Source organism: Balaenoptera acutorostrata, chromosome 7 (genome assembly GCF_949987535.1).
Source record: "Balaenoptera acutorostrata chromosome 7, mBalAcu1.1, whole genome shotgun sequence".
Lineage (NCBI taxonomy): Eukaryota > Metazoa > Chordata > Mammalia > Artiodactyla > Balaenopteridae > Balaenoptera > Balaenoptera acutorostrata.
The window spans coordinates 45681605-45709285 of NC_080070.1; the positions used below are offsets into that span (position 1 = coordinate 45681605).

The 27681-nt window shown below is 41.8% G+C and overlaps 1 protein-coding gene across 1 annotated transcript; it reads left to right on the forward strand.

The window, feature by feature from the left end:
* On the forward strand, positions 1 to 16873 carry LOC103013978 (retinitis pigmentosa 9 protein-like; the record flags this gene model as incomplete). The annotated part of the gene is made up of 6 exons (XM_057549648.1): positions 1 to 14; positions 2430 to 2460; positions 3605 to 3734; positions 10389 to 10480; positions 14794 to 14855; positions 15861 to 16873. Coding segments are annotated over 6 exons (528 nt in total), but the record flags the coding sequence as incomplete, so codon positions are not given.
* Positions 16874 to 27681: the final 10808 nt, after the last annotated feature.

Genomic DNA, 27681 nt, shown 5'->3' on the forward strand with positions numbered 1-27681 from the left:
CACCTGGAGTCCTTGTGAGTCCGTCACGCCCGCCCCCGACTAATGTGAGGAATGGGGTCGGGGGCCCGGGGTCGCGCGGCCGGGCCCGCCTGGGGTCGGAGACCTGCGAGTGGGCAGGTGGGCCCGTCGGACCCCAGCGAGCCGGGTGCGGGTTTTGATCCCGGGCTGCGGGACGCTGGACTCTCAGCCGCTGGAGGAAGAGCGGGGAGGCTACCATCCCCAGGCTCGTCCCGGGCGCTCGAGGCGGCGGCGGGCGGACGCCTCCCCGCCGGAAACGACGGTTTTATTCCTCGCGCGGCGACGTCAGTGTCGGTCAGGATTTGAATACAGGAGAAGTGCGGCTGCGCCTTGGGTCCTTTCCCGTTTCTCAGTTCAAGGGGCTCGCTCTGAACTGGGTAAATCCCATTCTTTTCATCTAGTGCTGTTAACTAGGGAAGAAAAAGCCCAGTCCCGTAACATGAGTGCGCGGTGAGGAAGGGAAGAATAAACATGGCGTGAGGGCCTGGTCCCTGACTCTGCGGGAGGAGCTGTCAGGTAGAAGAGAGCGTGGACTTCTCTGTCGTCCCCAGGATTTTGGTTTTTTTTTTTACCAGGGTTAAGGGTGGAAGCTACAAAGAGGCAAGTTCCAGCTCAACAAGAAGAATTAGGGCCAGAGTCATAGATTCTTGCTGGTCAGCGTGGCCTGACCTAGGAGGCACTGTACTCCCCCAGCTACCCGGGGTTGGAGAGAGTCCAGATAACCCGAGAGAAGGGTTGGTTGTAAAGGAGACTTAAACATCAGATGGAAGGTTGGATTAATGACCCTTGCGGTTCTTTTCTGTGTTTCTGTCGTTCTGTAATCAGCTTTAGAAGTCTGACTTTACTAAATTTGGTGTTCACTGAGTTATCTGAATTATTTCTGTTTTAGGCACTTCCCATTACCTACCTTCTCATGATTGCTGAGACGGTCGTGTAAGGAAAGGCCCTCATTAACCTTCTGGGAGCTTTGATACAAAGTGCATGCTTGCTTGGAGCCTGGCCTGCTCTTTTCAGTGTGGCTCTTGAGCTGAATCTCACGTCAGTGGGCCGTGGTTTGGATACAGGTGCCGCGTTGCTGGCATCCACAGTCCTGGCGCGTTCGAGGCACTCTGGGCTCAGGCAGGGCTTAGCCCCACCAGCCTTCTGTATCTTTAACTGTAGGATGCCAGGTAGTTAATACTATATGTTTATTTTGTAGCTCACAGAGCTTTTTCACAGACAAGAGAAAGTTGCTAACGTTTTGTAGATGAGAAAATGGAGGCTCAGTGGTTAAGCCACTGACCTGGTTAGCCAACAGAATTACAGCAGAATTCAGGAGTGTGATTCTCAGACCAGTGGGATTTTTCCAGTTTCACAGATTTGAAACTGGCTAGGCTATGGACATATTTGCTTTTTCTAGTTCAGGGTTTTGTTTGATTTTAATTAAGTTTAATTCATACCAGAGTAATACTTGTATATGGCTTAAAAACTCAAATAGTACTAAAAATGCTACAAAAAATAGCGGTGGGCTGCCCAACTCCTCATTTACCCCCCAGAGTAGCCTGCACAACCCTCCACCCCCTTCCCTCCTAACAAGGCCAAGCCTTCCATGTGCAGACTCTTTTAGTTTTTACTTCTTGGATTTAACTGCACATTTCTAAATTATATGCTTATACTGTTTTTGTTGACTCAACAGTTTTAGACATCTGTTAACTTCTTGTCATAGTAGATAAAGATTTAGTTCTCTTACTTGCCCTTCTTGTTTCCATCCTTCCAATATAGCTCCATCATAATAACTTTCCTAATCAATGTCAGTGTTAACATTGTTATAACTTTTTTTTTTTTTTTGGGCTGTGTTGGGTCTTAGTTGCTGTACGCAGGCTTTCTCTAGTTGCGGCGAGCAGGGGCTACTCTTCGTTGCGGTGCGCGGGCTTCTCGTTGCGGTGGCTTCTCTTGTTGCGGAGCACAGGCTCTAGGCACGCGGGCTCAGTAGTTGTGGCACACGGGCTTAGTTGCTCCACAGCATGTGGGATCTTCCCGGACCAGCGCTCAAACCCGTGTCCCCTGCATTGGCAGGCGGATTCTTAACCCCTGCGCCACCAGGGAGGCCCTCAAGGCTCTTCTTACCTCACATTTTCCCTGCAATCTCTTGCTTTCCCTTCTTCCAAAAATAAAATCGTTGTGCCAAGACACCAAGTTATGATTTCAGTGCATTTAAGTTCTACATCGAGCAGGATGTGGAATAGCATCAGTTTATTTGTATAGGACTTCTGACGGCATATTTTATTAACTGTTTTAGTTATAATGTAGTTTTAAGTTTTTACTAAAAAAAAAAAAGCCTTTTCATTTTGGTCTGCAGTTGCCTTTTGCTGATTGAGATGTGTTACGTTCCTATGAACATGGTTGATGACCAGTGTTTTCTTCCTTTCTAGTTATGAAAAACCTCCTCCTGGACTTATCAAGGTCAGTGTGAAGTTTGTACTTTTGGTTTTTCCCTGAGACAGATTTGACTCAGTGCTCAGACTCAGTCACTTGTTATGAAAAACAGCTGCATAAGGTTTGAACCTCCTTTTGTGATAGTTCTGTGTCTTCCCTGCAGATGGCAGTCGGTTCATGCACTTTGGGCTTTGTCACAGCCTGTGCCTTTGTAGAAATTTAATCAGCCTTGTGTCTGTCCCCTAAGAAACCACTGCAGGCCCCCCCGAGTGTTCCTCAGCACTCACTCCCATTCTTTCTGTCTCACTTGTGACTGCATCTCCTCAAAGCTCTCCTGCCCCATGTTCCTTCTCTGACCCTCCCGGTGCTGATTTCTTGAATGTCATCAGCTCAGAGAACACTGGACTCTGAGGAGACGTGAAGCTCGTCCAGTCCAGCCCTGCCTGTTGCAGGAGTCCCTCCTCCAGCACCCTGGCCACAGTGTCAGTGTCTTTCTGCAGGAGTGAGACTTAGAGGACTTAAGGCCAAAGTAACCTTTTCTGTTTGGTAACTTTCAACTTAAAAAAAAGATTTTTAGAAAACATTCTTCCATTATAAATTTAATATTCGTGGAAACTTGAAAAAATCATAAGGTAAAAAAACAGCACCTTAATTATATAGTGCAGTTATTTGGTAATGAAAATACATCTCACAAATACGGCATGTATGAGATTATAAAACATGACAGTGGCCTTCAAGGTCTAATAATCTATTTTACTCTAACACATTGTTCTTATTATTCCAGGAAACCTCACTTGTTTAACTCTATATTCTGCCTCATTCCACAAAGCTTTTAAGTTAGCAGAAAACCTTTTGTGATCTTAGAATCTAATTTTTGTGATCTAGAATCAGAATTTGGGGCTCACAGATCAATCCTATGTAAACACTAGTAACTTTTCTCTAAGAACAGCTACTTTGTTTTTGTGGCATAGCTAGCTCTTCTAGTATAGTTACTTCCGTTTTTTCTGTCAGTTATGATTTGTCTTTCTTTCTAGCTCTTCAGAGGGTAACTCATGATGACATTGGGATCTCCAGCCCATGAGAAAGCCAGGCAGTGCTGTGTTCTCAAACAGGTGGGAGAGAGTTCCGGTGCTTTTTTGCCACATAGCTTACACACTGTTTCCTTTTTCAGGAAGATGAGACTAAGCCAGAAGACTGTATACCAGATGTCCCAGGCAATGAACATGCCAGGGAATTTCTGGCCCACGCACCAACCAAAGGACTTTGGATGCCACTGGGGAAAGAAGTCAAAGTCATGCAGTGTGAGTGTGGAAGGGTTTCAAGTAACACCCTCAATACATGCAAGTTATAGACCACCGTTTACAAACAAGTTCACTTCTTTTGATTCATTCTCACCACAGCCCTGCTAAAGTCAGGGCATGATCCTTGTGGTATAGATGAGGAAGCCGCCTTGCATATGTTATTAAGTGTTCTGGGGTAAGAGGCAGAGCAGTGCTTTGACTCCAGGGCTTCTGGCTGTAAGGGTAATGGTCTTCCACAGGGCCGTAGCTGCCTGCGGAGTATACGCTTCAGTAATATTCCTGTAACAGAAAGGATATTCCATGTAGAAATGCCATGGAGGACAAGGGATGCATTGGAGGGTGGTCCCTTGTGTCTTGCCTCAGTCAATCATCCTCATCAGAGGTGTTGAGGTTTTATCCAGGTAACCTGAGAGGAGCTCTGGGCCACAGAGGGCGGGTCTGGAACAGGTAGAGCTCTGTGTGCACACCCTCCACCGCACCAGAGCAGCAGCACCTTCATCCAGCGTAAGACGGCGTTTGAAAAAGGGATACAGCTGTCTTTAAAGACATTTGTTTGTACAAAGATTCTTCACGCACATAATTAAAATAACGATTTGCAGTCTCTTTGCCTCCATTCACACATCATCCTTTTTCCAGTACCTAGGTTACAACAGTTAGCCTTATTCAGGGTGGCAGGGAATACATGAGGGCATGCTTTTTAGAAGTCAGGGATTTTGGGGTCCATCTTTGAGACTGGCAACCACAGTTATTGCTCATCATTGGGAGATAAAAAGTGGATTAGGAGCTCTAAGTGTGTGAGTGGGGCTTGCTGAGTTTCACTGGAGGGTGATCTTTCTAGTCCTGTCAGTTGGGAAGTTGTGAGGTTAGTACCTGTAGGTTTTTCTTCTTGGGGTGGGTTATATTTTCCTAGAGAAGAAGGCTCCTCCCTGGAGGGTGAAGGCCAAGCTGCTAGTGTTGTGGGATCTGATTGGAGCAAGAAGGCTGGGAAATCTTGCCATTTACTTTTTATTTGTTCATGTAATCTTCTATATTTACAGTGGCACCTTGCCTTCACATGTATCTGATGTCATTTTGCCAGAGATCTATGCTTTACCTTTTTCAGACAATAAACTTCCTTCCACCGGGGCTCGTAAGAGTTGCCCTTGGACTTTTCATCAATCCTCCTTATTTCAGCTCCTCCTTTACCTTTACTTTCAGAGGTATCTGGTGCTCAGAGCTCAATTCCTAAGCTCTTTGGAGGTTCTGCAAATAGAAATTGTGCTGATTCTCCGTTCTCCCCTCTGGTGGCTTAGAATTCAATTTTCTGGTGTCTGCTCTTCATTTAGCATTTAGTATTTTTTAAAAATATTTATTTATTTATTTGGCTGTGCTGGGTCTTAGTTGCAGCACCCAGGATCTTCGTTGCCACACGCGGGATCTTCATTGCCGCATGAAGCCCCCGGCTTCTTTCTTTAAGCATAATATTTTTGAGGTTCATCTATGGCATAGCACGTGCCAGTAATGCCAGTAGTTCATTATTATTATTTCCTCCTTCTGCTTGCCTTTGGTTTGGGTTGCTCTTTGTTTTCTGGATTTTTTAATTGAACCTGAGATTATTGATTTGAGAGCTTCATTCTCTTCTTTTTTTTTTTTTTAAAGATATTCGCCATGTATTTCTTCTTTAGGTCTTTTTTTTAAATTAATTTATTTATTTTTATATTTATTTTTGGCTGTGTTGGGTCTTTGTTTCTGTGCGAGGGCTTTCTCTAGTTGCAGCAAGCGGGGGCCACTCTTCATCGCAGTGCGTGGGCCTCTCACTATCATGGCCTCTCTTGTTGCGGAGCACAGGCTCCAGACACACAGGCTCAGTAGTTGTGGCTCACGGACCTAGTTGCTCCGCGGCATGTGGGATCTTCCCAGACCAGGGCTCGAACCCGTGTCCCCTGCATTGACAGGCAGATTCTCAACCACTGCGCCACCAGGGAAGCCCCATTCTTTTCTAATATAGTCATTTAAAGCTCTACGTTTCCCTCTAAGCACTGCTTTATCTGCATCTCACATGTTATGTTTAATTTTCGTTCAAATCAAAATACTTGCTGATTTTCCTTGAAATTTCTTCTTTGACCCATGGGTTGTTTAGATATGTGTTGTTTAATTTCTACATATTTGTAGATTCCCGAAGTTTCTTGCTATCATTGCTTTCTAATTTGTCTTCTTTGTGGTTGGAAAACATACTTTGTATGGTTTGAATCCTTATTTTATTTTATTTTTAAGTATTTATTTTATTTACTTATTTGGTTGTGCCGGGTCTTAGTTGCAGCAGGCGGGCTCCTTAGTTGTGGCTCACCAGCTCCTTTAGTTGCGGCATGCCTGCTCCTTAGTTGCAGCACATGGGCTCCTTAGTTGTGGCTTGCAGGCTCCTTAGTTGTGGCATGCATGTGGGATCTAGTTCCCTGACCAGGGATCGAACCCGGGCCCCCTGAATTGGGAGCGCGGAGTCTTAACCACTGCGCCACCAGGGAAGTCCAGGTTTGAATCCTTTTAAATTTATTAATTCTTGTTTTATAGCCTAGCCTATGCTCTATTCTGGATAATGTTCCATGTGGGATTCAAAAGTGTGTATTCTGCTCTTTTGGGGTGGTCAGATGTTCTACAGATATCTGTGAGGTCTAGCTGGTTTATAGTATTGTTGAAGTCTTGTATTTCATTGTTGATATTCTCTCTAGTTGTTTTATCCATTGTGGAATATTGAAGTCTCTATTATTGTTGCATTGTCTAGTTTTCCTTTCAGTTCTGTCCATTTTTGCTGCATCTATTTGGAACTCTGTTGTTAGGTGCATATATGTTTATAAGTGTTATATCCTCTTGATGGATTGACCCTTATATCATTATAAAATGTCAATATTTGTCTCTTGTAACAATTTTTGCCTTTGAGTCTGTTTTCTCTAATATTAGTATAGCCACTCCAGCTCTCTTTCAGTTAGATTTTTAAACTGAACTTTAGATTATTTATTTGAGATCTTTGTTCTTTTCTAATATTGGTATTTAAAGCTATAAATTTCCTGTAAACACTGCTTTATTTGTATCTCTTTTCATCCTCTTACTTTCAATTTAATTTTGTCTTTGAATCTAAAGTTTGTCTGTTGTACTTGGAAAACATTTTTTTATCCATTCTGCCAATACCTGCCTTTTGGTTTTCATTCAGATTAATGCTAATGTAATTTCAATAGAATACAGAAACTTTGTTCCTATACAGCTCCATTCTCTCCCCCTCCTTTGTGGTAATATTGTCATACAAATTATTTTTATATATTATAAGCTCATCATCACTGTTTTATAATTACTTCTCTATGTAGTTGTTTTAAAATGAGATAGGAGAATAAAAGAATTAGAAAAAATTATTTATACTGTCTTTTATAATTATGTATGTAGTTACCTTTACTGGTGCTGTGTATTTCCTGTGGATTTGAGTAACTGCCTAGTATTCTTTCATCATTTCAGCTTTGTTATTTTTTGTAGGGCAAGTCCATTAGCAATAAATTTCCAGATTTTGTTTATCTGAACTTTAAGTCCCCTTTTATTTCTGAAGGATAATTTTGCTGGCTATAGAATTCTTGCTTAATAGTCTTTCTTTCAGCACTTTGAATATGTTATTCTACTGCCTTCTGGTCTCCATGGTTTGTGATAAGAAGTCATCTGATAATCTCATTGAGGATTGTTTATATGTGATGAGTAGTTTTTCTTTCATTGCTTTTAAAATTTTCTTGTTATCTTTGGCTTTTTAACAGTTTGCCTATGATGGATCTCTTTGAACTCATTCTACTTGGAGTTCATTGAGCTTCGTGGATTTGTAGATTAATGTTTTTCATCAAATTGGGGAAGTTTTTGGCCATTATTTTTTCAAACATTCTACACTCTCTAGCACTCCTTTCTTTCTGAGATTCTCTTTATGCGTATGCTGTGAATCTTGATGGTATCCCACAGGTCTCTGAGACTGGCCAGTTTTCTTCATTCTTTTTTCTTTCTGTTCCTCAGACTGGATAATCTCAGTTGTTACCTATCTTCAGGTTTGCTTATTCTTTGTTCTGCCATCTTAAATCTGCTGTTAAGAACTTCCAGTTAATTTTTCAGTTTGATTATTGTGCTTTTCAACTCCAGAATTTCTTTTTTATTAATTTTTATAATTTGTATCCCTTTATTAATAATCTCCATCTGTTATGACATCACTTTCATACTTTTCTTTAATTCTTTAGACATAACTTCCTTTAGTTCTTTGAACTTATTTATAATAGCTGATTTAAAGTCTCTGTCTAGTAAGTCCAGTATCTGGACTTGCTGTTGCTTTGTGTGTTTTGCAATTTTTTGGTGAAAACTGCCCATTTTAGATAATATAAGGTGGTCTGGAAATCAGATTCTCCCTTCTACCCAGGTTTTATTGTTCCTTTTTGTATTTTTAGTGACTTTCCTGGACTAATTCTGTAAGTCTGTATTCCCTGTAGTGTATGGCCACTGAAGTCTCCTCTGTTAGCTTAGAGGTCAGCTAATAATACAACAGAGATTTCCTTAAATGCATTGATCTAAGAAGCCTTCTCCCCTTTGCCAAGAGGTTATATGTGTGTCTTAAGACAAGCCTCAAATGCTCATGTGGTTTGGTTTACATGTCTGCCTTAGCCTTTAGTGCCTGCTTGCACAGAGCCTTAACAGTGAGTCAGAAGTGAAAAAAAAAGGCCTTCTCAGGCCTTTACTATGCATGCACACAGCCTTACACATGTATATAGTCTTCTAGCTTCCCAGAATTATGTCAGAATTTTTGAGAGCCCTCTATGGACATCTCATTCCCCAGATCTTCCTTTTAAACTTTTGGCTGGGCTCTTATTTACCCAGTGATATCACAGCCATAATAAGCTGTGATGTTAAACAATTGCAAGTGACTATTTTTGACAAATATCCTGGGGTAGGGCTTTTTCTGTAGAGCAAACTACATGACTAGTCAGATAGCAACAATACCCTGCCAGCGTGGCTCTGTGCTCTGAAGTCAGGGCTTTTTGAGGTGCTCAAAATCCAGTCTTCCCTCTTCAGTGGGTGTGACACTGCTGCTTTTCACAGCTGTCATGGTTGCATGGCTGCTTGTTTTTAAGACTGTTGTGGAAGTAGGGGTTGGGAGTTAGCCCAGTTAAAACGCCAGAAATCCTGCTGTTCTTACCAAGGCTCAGTAGGGTTTCTTTAATTAATACTCTTTAGATTGTGGCAAGCCTTTGGTTAATTTTCAAGGTTTCAGATAACTTGATTTGGAAAAGTTTGCAACTATTTCCAGTGCTTCTATGGAGGAACAGATTTATGGAGGTTGTTACTTGGCCCTTCTTGAAATACTTACTGGATTATTCCTTTTGAAAAGAATTCTCTTCATTGTCATTTTTATAGAATCTCAGGAAGGAAATGAAAGGAGACGAATGTGTTTAGTCTGTCATCTTTACCCAGAAGTCTGTGGCTTTTTTTTAAAGTTTGAAAACCACTGCTCTGTTTGATGGGGTGGTTAGTTGCATTTCACTTAGTATTTTATAGTTATTTGCATTGACTTGGAAAATAAAAGTTTGGGTTGGGACCAGATCCAGTTTTACCAAGAAGTAAATGAAGCTTAAGTTTCAGGGCCCCTCACTTGTGTCTTTCAAAGACCTGCAGGAACCATAGTGATGTGTTGATTATGGTCATATGATTTTGTAAAATTTGCCAAGGCAAGATTTTTGTTTTTCCTGAAGAGCCCCTTCCATCCCCACCCCCACCAAATAATTTAAGCTCAGGCACCACAAAATTTGGACTCATTCCAAACAACATATATATATATACATATGCATACTTTCATTGATTTTAGTGATTGTAGTATTATCTAGAACAGTGGTTCTCAAACTTTAATATGTCTACACATCACCAATAAGTCTTTTGAACTCCAAGTATGTGTCAGTGTTTCTGGGATAGGCCTAATACTGTGCATTTCTACCAATCTCCCATGTGTTGTTGACATGGACCACATTTTGAACAGTAAGGATCACCTTTCCTTTAAAGGTAAGAGGGTTTTGAACACAAAGAAAGACATTGGTTTGAAGGAATGTTATCCTCCTTTCCTGAACTTTAAATGTTGGGAGAGATAAAGACAGGGACAGCTCAGAGGCAGTCAACAGAGAACCCCCAAACTTCATTGTTTTTCAATGGTTTCCTGAGATCCAGCTCTCAAAATTATCTGCCCATACAACCATTTTGTTTTTCACTTTCAGTACAGTATTCAATAAATTACATGAGAAATTCAACACTTGATTACAAAACAGGCTTTGTGTTAGATGATTTTGCCCAGTTGTAGGCTAATGTAGGTGTTCTGAGTGCATTTAAGGTAGGCTAGGCTAAGCTATGGTGTTCAGTAGTTTAGGTGTATTAAGTGTATTTTCAACTTACAGTATTTTCAACTTAGGATGGGTTTATTAGGATGTAACCCCATCATAACTCAAGGAAAATCTGTAGTTTCCCTTTGTTTTTTAGGATCTTACATGGTTCATTCACTGATTGCATTTGCTTTTAGAATTGGAGTTTAATGAAGAAAAACTAATATGATCTACTGATCCTTTGTCTTCATTAAAGGAAACTGTGTTATCTTACAGAAATATTTCCTCTTTTCTTTGTTTTCAGGTTGGCGCTGTAAACGATATGGTCACCGAACAGGCGACAAAGAATGCCCTTTTTTTATCAAAGGCAACCAAAAGTTAGAACAGTTCATAGTAGTAAGTAGAACCCTACCATATCAATTTACATTTATCAGAGATAGTGAATATCAGATGATTAGGTACTAACAGTGAACTGCAAATTCACACAAAATACATTCCCAGAAGTCATTTGGCCAAAGTATCGGGTGTTAACTACATTTGTGTTAAATTACAGGCATACCTCAGAGATGTTGCAGGTTTGGTTCTAGCAATATCTAGAACCTCAATAAAGCAAATATCACAATATAGTGAATGACATGAATTTTAAAATTTCCCAACACATATAAAAGTCATGTTAACTCTATACTGTATTCTGTTAAGTATGCAATAGCATTCTGTCTAAAAAAACAAATTACATAACTTAATTTAAAATATTTTCTTGCTAAAAAACGCTAACCATCATCTGAGCCTTCAGAGAGTTGTAGTACTAACATCAAAGATCACTGATCACAGATCGCCCTAACAAATGTAATAATAATGAAAAGTTTGAAATATTGTGAGAATTACCAAAATGTGACACAGTGACATGGTGTGAGCAAATACTGTTGGAAAAATGATGCTGATATACTTGCTCAACACAGAGTTGCCACAAACCTTCAACTTGTAAAAAACGCAGTATCTGCCAAGTGCAGTAAAGTGAAGTGCAGTAAAATGAGGCATGCCTGTACATTTGTGTGACAGATTAGTTCTTAACAAAAAACTTCTTATTAAGGTGTTATTTGTACACTTCTTTTTTTTTTTTTTTTTTTTTAATTTATTTTATTTATTTATTTGGCTGTGTTGGGTCTTCATTTCTGTGCGAGGGCTTTCTCTAGTTGCAGCGAGCGGGGGCCACTCTTCATCGCAGTGTGCGGGCCTCTCACTGTCGTGGCCTCTCTTGTTGGGGAGCACAGGCTCCAGATGTGCAGGCTCAGTAGTTGTGGTTCACAGGCCCAGTTGCTCCGCGGCATGTGGGATCCTCCCAGACCAGGGCTCGAACCCGTGTGCCCTGCATTGGCAAGCAGATTCTCAACCACTGCGCCACCAGGGAAGCCCCTGTACACTTCTTATTAAGATGTTATACCTTGGGAATAGTGATTCTTTTTCTGAAGCAGACATTGTTATTTATTCAATCACTTTTTTTTAACTTATTGTATAAAAAAATCATGTTTCATAACTAAAATGAGGGTTTTAGTTTTCCAGGCTTTACCTGAAGATTATATGTCTTTAAACTATAAGCTAGAAGTGTATATATAAATTATATTTGCTCTTTACATGACAGTAAAATTATCATTTCCTCACCTTATTTTAACAGAGTCACTTCCCAGGGGTGTAAATTCTCCATTCAGTAACTGCTTCTGTCAAGTGAAATATGTAGCTGTCTGGATGTACTGAGGTTATCAACATATATCAAACTGGAGTCAACATTCTCCAGTTTTTGTTTTGTTTTGTTTTGTTTTTTAATTTTATTTTTTGGCTGCGTTGGGTCTTCGTTGCTGTGCACAGGCTTTCGCTAGATGCAGTGAGCAGGGGGCTACTCTTCGTTGCAGTGCGCAGGCTTCTTATTGCGGTGGCTTCTCTTTGTTGCAGAGCACAGGCTCTAGGCACACGGGCTTCAGTAGTTGCAGCATGCAGCCTCAGTAGTTGTGGCTCACGGGCTCTCGAGTGCAGGCTTAGTAACTGTGGTGTGTGGGCTTAGTTGCTCTGCGGCATGTGGGATCTTCCCAGACCAGGGATCGAACCTGTGTCTCCTGCGTTGGCAGGTGGATTCTTAACCACTGCGTCACCAGGGAAGCCCCATTCTCCAGTTTTTAACACATTTTAAGATGTTGTGTTTTCATTTTAATAATCTGAAATAACTTATTTTGGATCAATCATTCTACTTTTAGGTGGAATGACAATTTTTACAGATACTATAGAACATAGTTTGGTGATAAATCTCAAAAACTTTAAACATACTCATTTTGCCTCAGAAATCCCACTTTAATGTACCTTAAGGATGTAAGAGAACATTAATATATACACAACTGTTTATGTATGTATGATAGCTTTCATTATTATTTATATGGTTAGAAAAATGGGAGCTAAAGAAAAATAGGAAACACCTTAATAGTCCAACATATCAACATAAATTACTGTAACAGAAATTAGCCATTAGGAATTGTGTTTTAGAAGAATGTGTAATATCATGGGAAAATGTTTATGAAAACATAAGTGAAAAGTAATAGAGTTTTATATATAAATGGTATGATTATAATTTTTCATAAATTATGAATAACGATTTAAAAAGAGAGACCAGGGACTTCCCTGGTGGTCCAGTGGTAAAGAATCCTCCTTCCAATGCAGGGGACACAGGTTCAATCCCTGGTCGGGGAGCTAAGATCCCACATGCCACAGGGCAACTAAGCCTGCACACTGCAACTGCGCCCACACGCCTCAACTAGAGAGAGAAAAACCTGCACACCACCACTAGAGAGAAGGCCATGCACCACAACGAAAGATCCTGCATGCCGCAACTGAAAATCCCGCATGCTTCAACAAAGATCTTGTGTGCCGCAACTAAGAGCCAATGCGGGACTTCCCTGGTGGCACAGTGGTTAAGAATCCGCCTGCCAATGCAGGGGACACGGGTTCAATCCCTGGTCCGGGAAGATCCCACATGCCGCGGAGCAGCTAAGCTCGTGCGCCACAACTACCGAGCCTGTGCTCTAGAGCCCATGAGCCACAACTACTGAAGCCCGAGTGCCTAGAGCCCGTGCACCGCAGTTAAGAGTAGCCCCCGCTCGCCACAACTAGAGAAAGCAGCAACGAAGACCCGATGCAGCCAAAAATAAATTTAAAAAAAAATACAAAAGACCCAATGCGTCCAATAAATAAAAAGAGAGGCCAGGGAATTCCCTGGTGGTCCAGTGGTTAGGACTCGGCGCTCTCATTGCCGTGGGTGCAGGTTCAATTCCTGGACAGGGAACTAAGATTCTACAAGCTGCGTGGCGCAGCCAAAAAAAAAAAAGGAAAAAGAAAAAGAGAGACTGAATGTTAATATTACTGTTATCCCTGGGTAGTGTAGTGAAGTAGTAGATATTTTTTAAAAACTTAATTTTCTGATAATGTCTAAAATTTCTGTAATAAACATTTATTCTTTTTTAAAATGAGATAATTCACATACCATAACATTTCCCATACGTGTTCTTAGTTTTAAGAAATTCAAATCATTTAAAATTATCTATACCTCCAGTATACTTCCAGACTTTGTTTGGGATACTTATATATTTTTGCATACCTATAAATGTTTCATTGTTATATATAATTTTATAATTCACTTGTTTTTCTTAATACTATTTCTTGGTCATGTATCCACATAGAACAAAAAGAATTGCCTCAATATTTCTTCCTTGAATAGTTTTTCATGATTCTGCCATGGTTTATTTCTTTATAAAGGATATTTAGGGGCTTCCCTGGTGGCGCAGTGGTTGGGAGTCTGCCTGCCAATGCAGGGGACACGGGTTCGGGCCCTGGTCTGGGAGGATCCCGCATGCTGCGGAGCGGCTGGGCCCGTGAGCCACAATTGCTGAGCCTGCGCATCTGGAGCCTGTGCTCCGCAACAGGAGAGGCCGCGATAGTGAGAGGCCTGCGCACCGCGATGAAGAGTGGCTCCCGCTTGCCGCAATTAGAGAAAGCCCTCGCACAGAAACGAAGACCCAGCACAGCCATAAATAAATAAATAAATAAAATTAAAAAAAAAAAAAAACTTCAAAAGTCTTTTAAAAAGATATTTAAATTATATACTGTATTTTTCTCTTTTTAAAAATACTTATTTATTTATTTATTTATTTATTTTGGCTGCGCTGGGTCTTAGTTGCGGCACACGGGATCTTCGTTGTGGCGTGCGGGATCTTCAGTTGTGGTGTGCAGGATCTTTTGTTGCAGCATGCGGAGTCTTAGTTGCGGCATGCACGTGGGATCTAGTTCCCCAACCAGGGATTGAACCTGGGCTCCCTGAATTGGGAGTATGGAGTCTTACCCACCAGACCACCAGGGAAGTCCCTCTTTTTTTGACCGCTCTGCGTGGCTTGTGGGATCCTAGTTCCCTGATCAGGGGTTGACCCCAGGCCCTCCGCAATGAAAGCCTGGAGTCCTAACCACTGGGGAATTCCCTTCTGTATTTTTCTAATTGGAAAATGCTTTTCACAGCTTCAGGGAGTTTGCAGTTCTGGTGACCCTTAGGAAGGATTAGAACGTTTGAACAACCAAACTGGAAAAGAATAACTGGCTTTTAGTAACAGGGATTTAATGTTTAATTAACTAACAACCCATGAAGCCTAACCCAACCTTAACCTTTTCTCACCCTTAAGGCACATGAAGATCCCATGTATGACATCATACGAGAGAATAAAAGACATGAAAAGGATGTAAGGTGAGGTTGTCCTGATGATAACAATATCCTCTTAAAGTCCGAAATTATATAAAGTTGGAAACAACCATTCCAATATTAGAGAAATGGTTTAATAAATATGGTATTTTAATTGTGAAATGTTAGGAGAGCAGGAGTAATCCCTGAAAAGGCCAGTATGTGGGGAATGAGCAGGCCAGCCTGTTCTACTTGGGTTAACTTAAAGCAGTGGGCTTTGGGACTTCCCTGGTGGCACAGTGGTTAAGATGCAGGGGACATGGGTTCAATCCCTGGTCCAGGAAGATTCCACATGCCGCAGAGCAACTAAGTCTGTGCACCACAACTACTGAAGCCCGCGCGCCTAGAGCCCGTGCTCTGCAGCAAGAGAAGCCACTGCAGTGAGAAGCCCGTGCACCGCAACAAAGAGTAGTCCCCTCTCTCTGCAACTAGAGAAAGCCCGTGCGCAGCAACGAAGACCCAATGCAGCCAAAAATAAATTAATTAATTAATTTAAAAAAGAACTGTTATTAAAATTTATTAAAAAAAAAAAAAAGCAGTGGGCTTCGCCCAGCCCACTCATGTTACTGATAGTTGATGTTGGCAACCCACACTGTGGTATCTAGTTCTGCTATATGATTGATTCTCTTTCGTATGTTTACTTTATCTTCTCCAGCGGCTTTAAGGATTTGAGCTATTGTTAAAAATTATTCTTAGACATGAATAAAGATAGGGTGAAAAAACAAGAGGTTTTTTTTTTTTTTTTCAAATTGGTGATATTGAATTATAATTGTTGAGGAGGTAGATTGCCTAGTATGAACTTGAGAATACAAAATGGCTTGTACACTGGTTACAGTCATGTAAAATAGGTGTGGATGTAGGCAAGAATGGGGAAAACATGCAAAAATAAAAATAAGTACTGTCTTTAATGAGGTGATGATTTGTGACATCACTACTGTTCTTATATTTTTATCTAAAGGAATTTTTTAAGTTACATTGAATATGTTTCTTTGGTCAATCTTATGTGTTTAGGATACAACAGTTAAAACAGTTACTGGAGGATTCAACATCAGATGAAGATGGGAGCAGCTCCAGTTCCTCAGAATGTAAAGAGAAACACAAGAAAAAGAAGAAGAAAGAGAAGCATAAGAAAAAGAAGAAAGAAAAGAAAAAGAAGAAAAAACGAAAGCATAAGTCTTCCAAGTCAAATGAGAGTTCAGACCCAGAATGACAAGAGCTTGACTTGTTCAACATTCTTTTCTCAAAAATCAAACACTGTGGCCAAAGATCAGAGGAATGTGGAATCAGAGAGGAATAGGAGAGAGAGACACCAAGAGAGGAGATTTGGTGTCACAGGTGTGAATTCTCACCTACCTTCCAGTAAAGATGTGACCCCCAGGAGAGTGAGTTGTATCTTGCCAGGTGCTAGCTCTGGACAGCAGCTGATTTCAGGCTGGAAAGCTTTTCTCATTGTTCTCCTCCCTGCTGATCACTGTGAGTCCTGATTCCTTAGAAATGCCTCTGGCAGGGTGGCCAGACTAAGGGAATCTCTGAGGAAGCTCCTCCAGGTGCTGCCGCAGCTTCCACCCTCCATGGTGGCGCTACTTAATGCCCTTAGACTTCAGGCTTGACTTTCCTCTGTCGCTGAGGATAAAAGCTCATTATTTTATTTATTTAAAAAATACTCATTTATTTTTGAATCATAATAATATACTTATATGGTCCAAATTTAAAAGGTATATAAGGGGAATTCCTTGGCTGTCCAGTGGTTAGGACTCGGCCCTTTCACTGCCGTGGCCCGGGTTCAATCCCTGGTCAGGGAACTGAGATCCTACAAGCCACGAGGTGTGGTCAAAAAAAATTATAAAAGGTATATAAGGTTTAATCATGAAAAACTTTCCTCTTCTCTTCCCCAGCTACTTAGTTCCCTTTCCCAATGGCTATCCATTTTACCAGTTTCTTGTGAAGTCATACAGAAATGTTTTGTATATCACAAGCAAATGTTTTTTCTTCTTTTTAACACAAATACTAGCATACCACACACATTTGTCTGCATTGTTTTTTTCATTTTTTAAATCAACAGTGTAAAGTATGTTGGTCTTTGCTGCACACAGAAGTCTTGAGATCATAAATCCCTGTTATGTTTGGTTGAGTTTTTTAGGGGGAAAGGCTATCCTATAATAACAATGAACAATCATTGTCTTTATCTTCTTTAGCACTTATTGCCATTGTCCCATGATTATTATTATTCCCAGAATAATTGATTCAGAAAACTTATAAGGAGGGACTTCCCTGGTGGCACAGTGGTTAAGACTCCACGCTCCCAAGGCAGGGGGCCGGAGTTCGATCCCTGGTCAGGGAACTAGATCCCACATGCATGCTGCACCTAAGAGTTCGCATGCTGCAACTAAGGAGCCTGCCTGCTGCAACTAAGACGGGGCCCAAATAAATAAATAAATAAAATAAAAAAAAGAAAAGAAAACTTATAAGGATATAGGAATTACTGTACTGGGTCAGCTACCCACATCCCAAAATATATCCTCATCCTGTTGGCTAAGCACAGCCTACACGAGAACTTCCGGCTTTGACTGCTGCAGCTGCGGCAGCTCAGCAGGTTGGGATGGTGCCTGCAGCTAGGAGAGGGCGTCTGTTCTTGCTGAGCCAAAGTGGAGCCAGATTTTGCTCATGAGCAAGTGTCCTTCCCTCTCCACTAGGGTCTCTTGCTGTTTTCATCACTCAGGGTCCCAGGAACTCCCTGTTCCCACTGCCTGCCTTTTTTCGTAGGGATTGGATTCCCCCCTCTTTAAAGAATAACCAATGTGGGCCAGGCTGACTCCTTCCCGGTTCTCCTCAGCAACTGCTCCTAGTCTTGGCCTTGGAAAGTTTATCTCAATAACACAATTGGCTGGAATGGCCCAGGACTTGCTCTTCCTGAAAACCCTAAGTCCAGTTAATTCAAGCAGTGCCTTACACTTATCCTTGGCATTTCTAGCTCAGCATGCAGCAGAAAATTCTCGTTCCAGGAATTTTCTTTCTCCTGCTAGAGTCCCATTCATGATAAACATATTCTATTAACAATACGGAAGAATAATATCAATGATTCTTGAGCTTATGGTGCATCAAAATGACCTGGAGTGCTTGTTAAAACAGATTCCCATGCCCTACTCCTAGTTTCAGAATTTCTGATTTATTGTACTAATTCTGGAATGGACTGTGGAATTTGCATTTCTAACAAGTTCCCAAATGATGCTGATGCTGTCAGTTTGGGGAACAGATTTGAAGAACCGCTGATCTAAATGTTTAACCTCTTACTAAAGCCTTTCTCCACTTTCTGCTTTAATGGGAATCTCTCCATCCACTGTAGCCCTGCAAGTTAATTCCTGTCCCTTCTCCCTCACTCCAGGTTTCTCTGTCTTCTATTTCCGGCCTACATTCTGTGGTCCATCAGTTAAGCCTGTTATCTCCTTTGACCTGTGGTTTTTCTGCCCAGCTTACCCAAAAGAACCTCAAACCAAACTCCTCCTCCTCTGTTCTGATTCCCAGACTGCTGAGCCCATAAAGCTGTCAATCAAATTCCTTCATCCTATAACCTCTTTCCTCAAACTCAGTACTCTACTATTAAGGAAGTCAAAAGAAGCCACCAGACCTCCCTTTACCAAGGTATCTTAACAGCCTGCCATCATGGTTGTGGTAGGCGAAATTGTAAAACAGCCCCAAGGTTTCCTACCCAAACCTGTAGAACTGTTACTTTAAGGGATTTTACTCCCATGATTAGATTATGTTAAAAGATAGTTTGGCCTTTTAAGGGTGACTGGGTGATCTGAACCAAATCACATGAGATTTTTCTTTTTTTAATTTATTTGTTTTATTTTTATTTATTTTTGGCCGCGTTGGGTCTTTGTTGCTGTGTGTGGGCTTTCTCTAGTTGCGGCGAGTGGGGGCTGCTCTGTTGCGGTGCCGTGGCTTCTCTTGTTGTGGAGCACAGGCTCTAGGTGCACGGGCTTCAGTAGTTGTGGCATGTGGGCTCAGTTGTGGCTTGCGGGCTCTAGAGCTCAGGCTCAGTAGTTGTGGCACATGGGCTTAGTTGCTCCGCGGCACGTGGGATCTTCCTGGACCAGGGCTTGAACCCGTGTCCCCTGCATTGGCAGGCGGATTCTTAACCACTGCACCACCAGGGAAGCCCTCGCATGAGAATTTTAAAACCAGAGTTTTTTTTTCTGGCAGGTAGCAAAGTATGGCAGTGGTTCCCACAGAGGTTTCTGCTCCAGTAAGTTTTGACTCTATATCTGCCCATCTCTCCAATTTTTGGGTCAGCGGTTTGCCCTGTGACCTCAATTCTCTGATAGATTTAAGAAGATTTGATAATTAGTTTGTTCGGCTTTTTACTTGTTAGGACAGAGTGAAGACTTCTAATCTCTTTACATGCCAGACCAGAGACTGGAAGTTGATGGATATTGCTTTAAGCCACTATATTTGTGGTAATTAGTTCCTGCCCACATCTGGAAAATTCGTGAGGTCAGAGACCATCTTGTTTCATGTTGTAGTCTTACCTTCTAAAACAATGTGTCATGCATGGTGGTGTTCAATGGGAATTTATTAAAAGTATGGTTACATTTTCCATTTGGAACATGATTTGGAAGTTGTAGTGGATGCTGTATTGTGCCACTTGTATTTGCCTCCTAACCCCTATGCCTGACTTCAGGACTGAAGTATTTATTCTCCCAACTGCTGGTTAACGGCTGACTTCAGTTAACAGTTGCAAATGACCTCCCCTTTCCAGGGATTGATTGATTGTTCTTTCTTGAAGAAAGCTACCCTATCCAAGGCCACGCCTCATTTCCAGGGGCATCCTGCATCACAGTGACTGGTCTATGCAGGGGTGTAAGATGTAGCCTCTTGCCCCAACTGGGACAATTCTGCAGGGTCATTACAGCTCATGAGCTCTCAGTGGGATTGGCCAAGGCCTTTGTTGTGCCTGCATCACACCCAGACTCCTGCTTAATCATGCTTTCTTTGCCCCCTCAGAGATGTTATTCCCTAAAGCACTCCCCATTAAATTTCTTGCACCCAATCTCCATCTCAGAGGCTGGTCCTAAGGAACTCAACCTGCCACAGAGGTAAGATGGCAGGGAAGAAGAAGGGTAGGTGTGGTCAGAAATTATCGTTCATTTTAGACTCCATTTTCCAAATTTATACTTGGCTTTTCATCTCCCCTCTAGGATAAAGGCAAGACTTTGGGAAGGATTACAGAACAGGAAAATGTTCATTGGTACTCTCCTCTGTCTTTGTGCTTCCTCTTCCATATACTGGCATTACCAGTTTCCCCACCTTCTAGAGTCCAACCCACAAGGCCCAATTTGTTAATCTAATTAACACTAAGCCATTCATTCGCAAATACCTGAATATATATGATGTCCCAGGCTCTATACTCTTCCATGGGGATACTGCATTGGCTACACTAATCCGTGGCCCTAAGGAATGAATATATGGTCTCCTTTGATGAGGGTAAGAATGTTACAAGTCTCATCTGTCATGTCGTGAAATGGGCTATGAAAGTTAAGACACAGGTGCTACTAGAACACATAGGAGTGTCACATAATCCAGCCTTGGGTGGGGATAGGAGTGAGAGGTGTTTTCCTGGAGTATCTAAACAAAATCTTTAAGTAGGGGTTAGATAAAGTCATAGGTCTCATAAGACCAGCCTTGGAAACACTATCATCTTTTGCTTCTCATCTGAAAAAATGTAGTGCTTAATCACTTTTTACCATCTCCTTAATCCATTTTGAGGGATACTTGGTTAATACAGGGAGTTAAAGGACATTTTTCTATAGGACATTTTCATCACAGGGTTACTTAGCAGCAGCATTGAGTGGACACATTGATATGTATCAAAATACTGTCCATACTATCACCCAGAAAGCCTTTCTTGGAGGCACCCCCATCCTCTCACATATGCTCTGTTCTTTCAAATAACCGTGGGAGAGCCTCCAATCACATAAAAATCTTTTTAGCACATAGTCACAGACCTAACCTGCACCATTTATTGGGAGATGATTGGTTCTACAAATTGACCTCCTAGGTTCTTAGTATAAAGATCTTTTGTTTCCTAAGCTTCCTTTATTCCTAGGAGTCTACACTAGTTGAAAGCATAAAACATACGATTCTACAGGCCACCACTGGAAATATCCATCCGTGGACCTACTATGTTCCTGGCCTCCATTTATAAACAATGAGTTGGCATCCTTTCTGTCTTCAAGATGATTCCTCTTTGTGGGGAATGCTTTATCTTTTTATTTTGTCCTCAAATCCACCATCCTTTTCTCCTTATCTAAAGGTCCTTGGAGATTACAAGACAAAACTATTCATGACAGCTGGTGCTGTCATGAGTGATGTGGCCATTTTGAGAGAAGAAAATGCTTAAGAATCACACACTTGCAATTCAATTTATTTGCTGTTTTACAACTTATATTTCCAAAGGCTTTACAATGTCACATTTTCTTGTTTTTTGATACAATACTTTAATAGTTCAGTCAAGAGAGATATCATCTGATGCAATATTTAGCTCTTCCTTGAAGCTGGAACTCAGCAATTTATTTCCTATGAAATAACAATAGAATACATTTCCTTAAATTGGTGTGTAACAGACTCAAGATGTTATACAGAGAATCATTACCAATATCTTTAGTTTCCATTTTTAGGATAAAGCCAAAGGTCTTGACATTTTGCCTGAGCTTAGTCATCAGTCTTCCCTTTATGACCACTGCAGGGCAGAAATGGCCTTTAAGGGGCCATCAAGCCACTGCTCCAGGACCAGGGGTTGAGGTGAGGCAGGGTTACCCAATGCCAAGACTCTGTGTAGGGAAGCCTGTCAAGCTACTGCCCCTTAATGGAGATGCTAAGCTTCCAGTACCCAGCTCTAAGTTGGGACACTAAGAGTGAATCTGCCAGGATCACTTACAAAATCCCATTTTAACCCACTACATACTACCATTAACAGATCGGGAGTTAAGTGTGAAAGCCAGCTGAAAAATAACATTCCACAGAATTGAAAGGCTTTGGCTCTAATCTTGTCAGGTAGGGCCTTCTTTACAAGGTATGCCTGTTACCTGGGTAGAACTCTGCCGTTTGTCATTGCCCATAAGCAGTGTTAGCTTTGAAGGGCAGACCAGGCACCAAGTAGGAAACCCCAAACAAATAAAGTCCAAAAAGCAAATCATAAGACGAACTGGACACAGGACAGATACCAACCTCTAGAGCTGCTGGGTATTTCCTAAACTTTATAGCATCTGCCTCGAATCTCTGTTACTTTGTAGGGGAACTTGGTTTTTGATCTCTCACAGTTACCTGAGGGAAGAAGTGATTCATACATTAAATAATCCAGATTGCTTAAAAACCAAAAGGAAAAAATAAATCAAAAACACATCTTTCAAGAAATTGACCTGTTTTTCATGATACTATTCTATATCATGCTGTAGTTCTTGGCAGCAAAAAATATCATTGGCAAAAATAATAACACAGTTTATAGAAGAGAGACTTCAGCCTGGAAATTAAAATCTTGACTGTGTAACCTGGAGTAAACTGAAGTTCCCATTATCTTCTTCACAGGACAACTCAGACTTTTTTTTTTTTCCGGCTGCACCATGCGGCTTGCAGGATCTTAGTTCTCCCATCAGGGATCGAACCCCGGCCCTCGGCAGTGAAAGCAAGGAGTCCTAACCACTGGACCACCAGGGAATTCCCCAGACTTTCTTTCAGACATGGCCAAAGAAGAAAGTGCTAAAAAACTACTAAACTACAGTATTAAGAAGGGGAAGAGGGAGTAAATTTATAACCAATGTTATTACCCAAAATAGAAAAAGATTCATACATGCTCTGATGGGAAATGACATGGGAATTCAGAAGCAGATAAGACTTTGAGAAGGCTAAAGTTAAAGTTGCTGGTATTTTAGTTTATTCATTTTACAATGTTAGACATCGTGATCTAGGGCTCACACACATCTGGAATGGTCCCATTCATTATGGAGCTTACACAGTGCTTCTTTCTTATGCATGAGGAGTCTCTAAGCACAGTGGTCCAGACAGTCTCTCTTGCCGTCTTTTATAAGCAGGGACTAAACATACCAAAGCCAAAAAACTCTGCTCATATTGTAAAGTCACCCTATTTTAAAAAACCCCTTTCAAATTACTGAGCATGAATCGAAGTCATGACAACAGCCAAGAGTTAAGATGTGACAATACCCCAACTTTTCAATGGAAGTGGTAGGCATAAATATGTCAAGTCTAAAGGTTTGGGGACTAAGACTGGAACTTACTTAAACTTCCCTGGGGCCCTTATGCATCCCATTCTTCACTTACCTGCTTTGCTTCATTCTTTGCACCCCAGAGGTAATCATCTCCCAAAGCTCTCCTTTGGGCCCTCCCTCCCTCCCCACTCCTGTCAGCTGTGCCCCCGCCAGTCATAGGATGGTCCAAACTCAAGCTTCAACCAGGTGTGGGGAGGCTGCTAGTCTAGTCCCTCAATCTCACCATTTTATGCCCCTCCCACCATAACCCACACAGCAAAGCAAAACAACTTCTCTTCCCAAGTTAACTCTTTTCCATGGATGTTACCATTTTTTTCGATGTACTCAAGTTCAAACTCCAGCCCTTTCTTAAAGATTCAATTGCGTTAGTCCTCTCACATGTCTTTTTTTTTTTTTTGTATACATAGTTGTTAAGCAGTTTAAATTTTATTGACCTCCTGGTTTTTTTAAAAAAAGTTAAATTTAAGGTCACACCTCTAAGTTTGATGCACTATATACAGATCGTGCAGAGTATGACTATGAAGAGATACAAATTAGTCCATGCGGAAAAAGATTTACTAGAGTACAGAATCATTTTCATAAATACATGTCTCTATCTCATACTCCCATGTGAGTCAGGACCCTCACCACTTTGTTGAATTATTGGGCTGGCCAAAAAGTTCGTTCGGGTTTTCTGTAAGATGTTACGGTACTTTTTGGCCAACCCAATACAACACTTTTTGTTGAATAAAACTGGTTTGGGGGGACTTCCCCGGCGGTCCAGTGGTTAAAATTCCATCTTCCAATGCAGGGGGCCTGGGTTCAATCCCTGGTCGGGGAACTAAGATCCCATATGCCACGGAGCCAAAAAATAAAATTAAAAACAAACAAACTGGTTTTCAGCCATATAGGCACTCTCCATCCACTCTAATTTCTCCTATAAAATACTGCTGGTTGAAATTCCTACAGCACATTTGTCTCATTTCTCTACTCAATCTGGATTAGCCCCTTATTGCCTATAGGATAAAAATCTATAAGTGAAGAAAAACACGACTACTTTACCCCATTCTTCTTGGCCTATTTCCCAATTCCTCACAAGTCTTCCCTCTGGCAGGATGGTCTCGAGAGGAATCCTGCGTTGGCTGCCCCTTTGAGCTCACGCTACTGTCTCCATTCCCACTCCAAACTTGCTCCTCTTTTGTCTCCAAACCACAGAACCTAAAACTGTGTCAAAATTCTCTGCCTCCACATGGACTGCCCATTCTCAGCAATCCAGCTAGACTGATGTCCTCCTGACTATCTCAGCCCAACTCTCCTTACTGCTATCACCCAGCTTTCTATCATCTTCTACTAGAGAAACTTTGTTTCAAATCACACTGCAATTTCCTAGAATGCAGGAATTCTAACTTGGGATTCCCTTTGCAAATCCTATGACTATGGGCACCTACAGCTTAAGTGACAACATACCTTCAAATCAGAGAAATGCTGTTGATTCACAGCTGCCTTTGCATCCAGGACCTGGTATGGAACCGCCACAGACAACCAGATAGGATGAACCCACTAGTCACTTACATTCCAATGGTTTGTGACAGGCTCTCCTGGACTCCAGTCCCTCTGGCTTGAGCATAGTGTGTTTTCTTCGGAGGGTGACACCAGTGCTTTCACAGCCATCCTGTCGTTTCAACTGGTAAACCACAGGGACGACGTGCTCATATTCACCACCAGCTTGTAATAGCTTGTACTTATTTCTGGTGGGCCAGACCATAAGTTGGGGAGGGACAGAGCACTCAGGTGGCATCCTCATTACCCTTCCAGCCTTCAGATAAGACCTTCCTTTGGAAGATGTCAGAGGGCCCTGTGGACTCACTTCTTCAAGGAGGCATTCTACCTCATCCATTACACCTTCAACTTCCAACTCAGAGTCTTCTGAATCCTCAGGAAGCACAATGGTCAAGGCAGCACTTTTCTTCAACAAATAGGCTGTCTTAACATTTGAGAAGCTGCTCAGGTCTTTCAGCTTCCTGCCTTTCACAGTCTTTTTAATCTCTGCACACCTTTTCTCTTTATGCACCTCCCCAATCTCATCATTCACCATCACTTCATCTTTGTCTGTACTTAATTTCCTATTTGTGACTGGCTTTTTCCATGACCCCTTGGTTTTGCAGTCTGGTGAGGTCCCTTCATCTCTGGAGGGCATTTGCTGGGGGGATTTCTCTACCTGTGCTTCATACCAACTCATGTCGCACTGTATACCCTCATCTACTTTGGTAAACTGGGCCAACCAGGTAGGGGAGGGAACGCACCCCTCGCAGCCATTGTTCTCTACCTCATCAACTTCATCCTGGTTCCTGCTCCCCACTGACATCTGCTCTGCTCCCTTTCCACCACTTCCTGGTGAAGACTCAGGGGAATTCTCAGACTGTACCTCATACAACCAACTCATATCGCATTGGGTGGCCTGACCTACTTTGTTGAACTGGGCCAACCAGGTAGGGGATGGAACACCCCCCTCAGGGTAGCTACTGCTCTCCACCTCTTCCTCTCCACCCACATTCTCAGGGGAGCCATGGCTCCCACTACTGTTCTCTGGCATACTTTCCCCTACAGTAAGGAGTTTCTGAGATTCTGAATGTAAGCTCGGGTCTTTAACTGCTTCCACGCTGGCACAGAGTGGCCTTTCCTGATGAAGCTTGTTGATATCTCCAGTAGACTGGTACAATTTTGAGTTTAGGCTATTCTGGATCTCATCTCTGTCAGTTGGAGGTGGTGGGTTTTGGGAAACAGCTGCGTATTCCTTCTTTTCTTCACCCAAGTTCATCTCCATGATAGATCCTGACTTAAACATCTCATGTCTTACAACATCAAGACACTGCTCTGACTGGACAGCTGTGTGTTCATCTTTATATGCAATGCAGTCTCCACCCTCATGAGGGTTACAGAGCACACCTCTACTTTCACAGGAACTCTGTGAAATCCCATTGTGCTGCAGTATGTTCTCTGGCATGGCTTTACCATAAGCCACATCATACAAACCCATAGTTTCTTTCAATGATTTCCAGAATTTTATTATAGAGGATCCTTTGCCCTGTACTAGCCTCCTTTGCTCTTTCTCGGATACACAGATTCCTTGAGGTGCATCTCTATACAGAGTGTTATTAGAAGGGCTCTTGCTATGTAGCTCCCTCTTCTGGGCAACAGAAGTCAAAGCCCCATCTGTTTCTTGATGAATGTTGTCAGTTTCAATGTCAATATTAGTAGCAGGGATACTGGTCACCCTTCCTATGTCATGGCTGTCGCCTTCTGCGTGCATGTCTTGTTTTTCTCTCATGTTTTCAGCCTGTTGAGGTTCAGTCTGTGTGTGTTTCGTTTTCATTTTTTTCCCACAGCCACCATATTCTCTGAACTGTGCCGTGTTATAAAACATAGGGACTATGGGTCTTCGGTTAAGAGTAGTGGGCAACGGGGATTGAGGGATGAGGAAGCTGGGATACTCATTGAGCACCACAGGATATGGAAAATACAGACTTCCATTTCTCAAACCTAGAAAGAGAAAGGCATAGCCATTTTGTCTCCTGTGGCCAGTCACAACATTCCGCCAGAACACCTGTACAGCCACACCAATGGTTAAAATATTGAGTTTTCTCTATGTCAGTAGGTAAGGCCCCCAGTTCCTCCCTGGTCATCCACAGGAGTCAACCAGTGAAGGAGCAATGACTAGAACAGTGGGGCCTCCAGAACCCTTCTTCACACTAGAACAGCACTAGAGTAGGCATCTGTTCCAACTGGTTGGTTCCCAAGCCATCAGTTGGTCAGCATAGTAAGAATAGCATCCCTACTTTGTAGCCTTTTAAAAGAGACCAAGCACATACCAGGCATAACTCAGGCTTTTCATGGTTGCAAAAAGAATAACATCAGGCCTTACAGAGCAAGAGGGAACAAAAGTTCTTTGGATTTAAAATCCTTTCTAAGCCTACGTATTCAGCACTATTCATTCACACACATACACATATCTTCCCCTATTTCCACTCTTTAGGGATAACCACTGCAGTGGTGTCAATAATGCCAGACATATTTCTCTCAAACAAATATATTTTGGGGTAAGGCATTTGACCTTGCAAGACAGATTTGTACAACTGACAAATGAAGCTAAGGTAAAACTTCTAACTATATAAAAGAAGGAACAGTCATATTCAAATCAGTGTTCATGAAGCAATTTAGCCAATATTGTGCAGTAGATCTTATGAACCCAGTTTCACTGTTGAGGAATGTATCAGTGTGCCTCTAGTACCTGGCTAATATACCTCTAGTATATTTGTATAAGCACATGCATATGGGTATTTTCCTTTATTGAAGGAAAAGGAAATCTCAGCTTGGGTTTCAACACTGTCTTAAGAGGTTAGAAGCCACAGAAGGAAGTTCATCTAACTACAGAGACAGATAACTTCAAAGCCAGTCCATGGAAGGTCAGGTTTGGAACTCTTGTTGAAACTACTGGAAGAGTGGTCTCTTCTCTTGGATCACTAGCCATAGAATCATTACAGGCCTGGAAATGCTGGGACCATCTTTGCCAC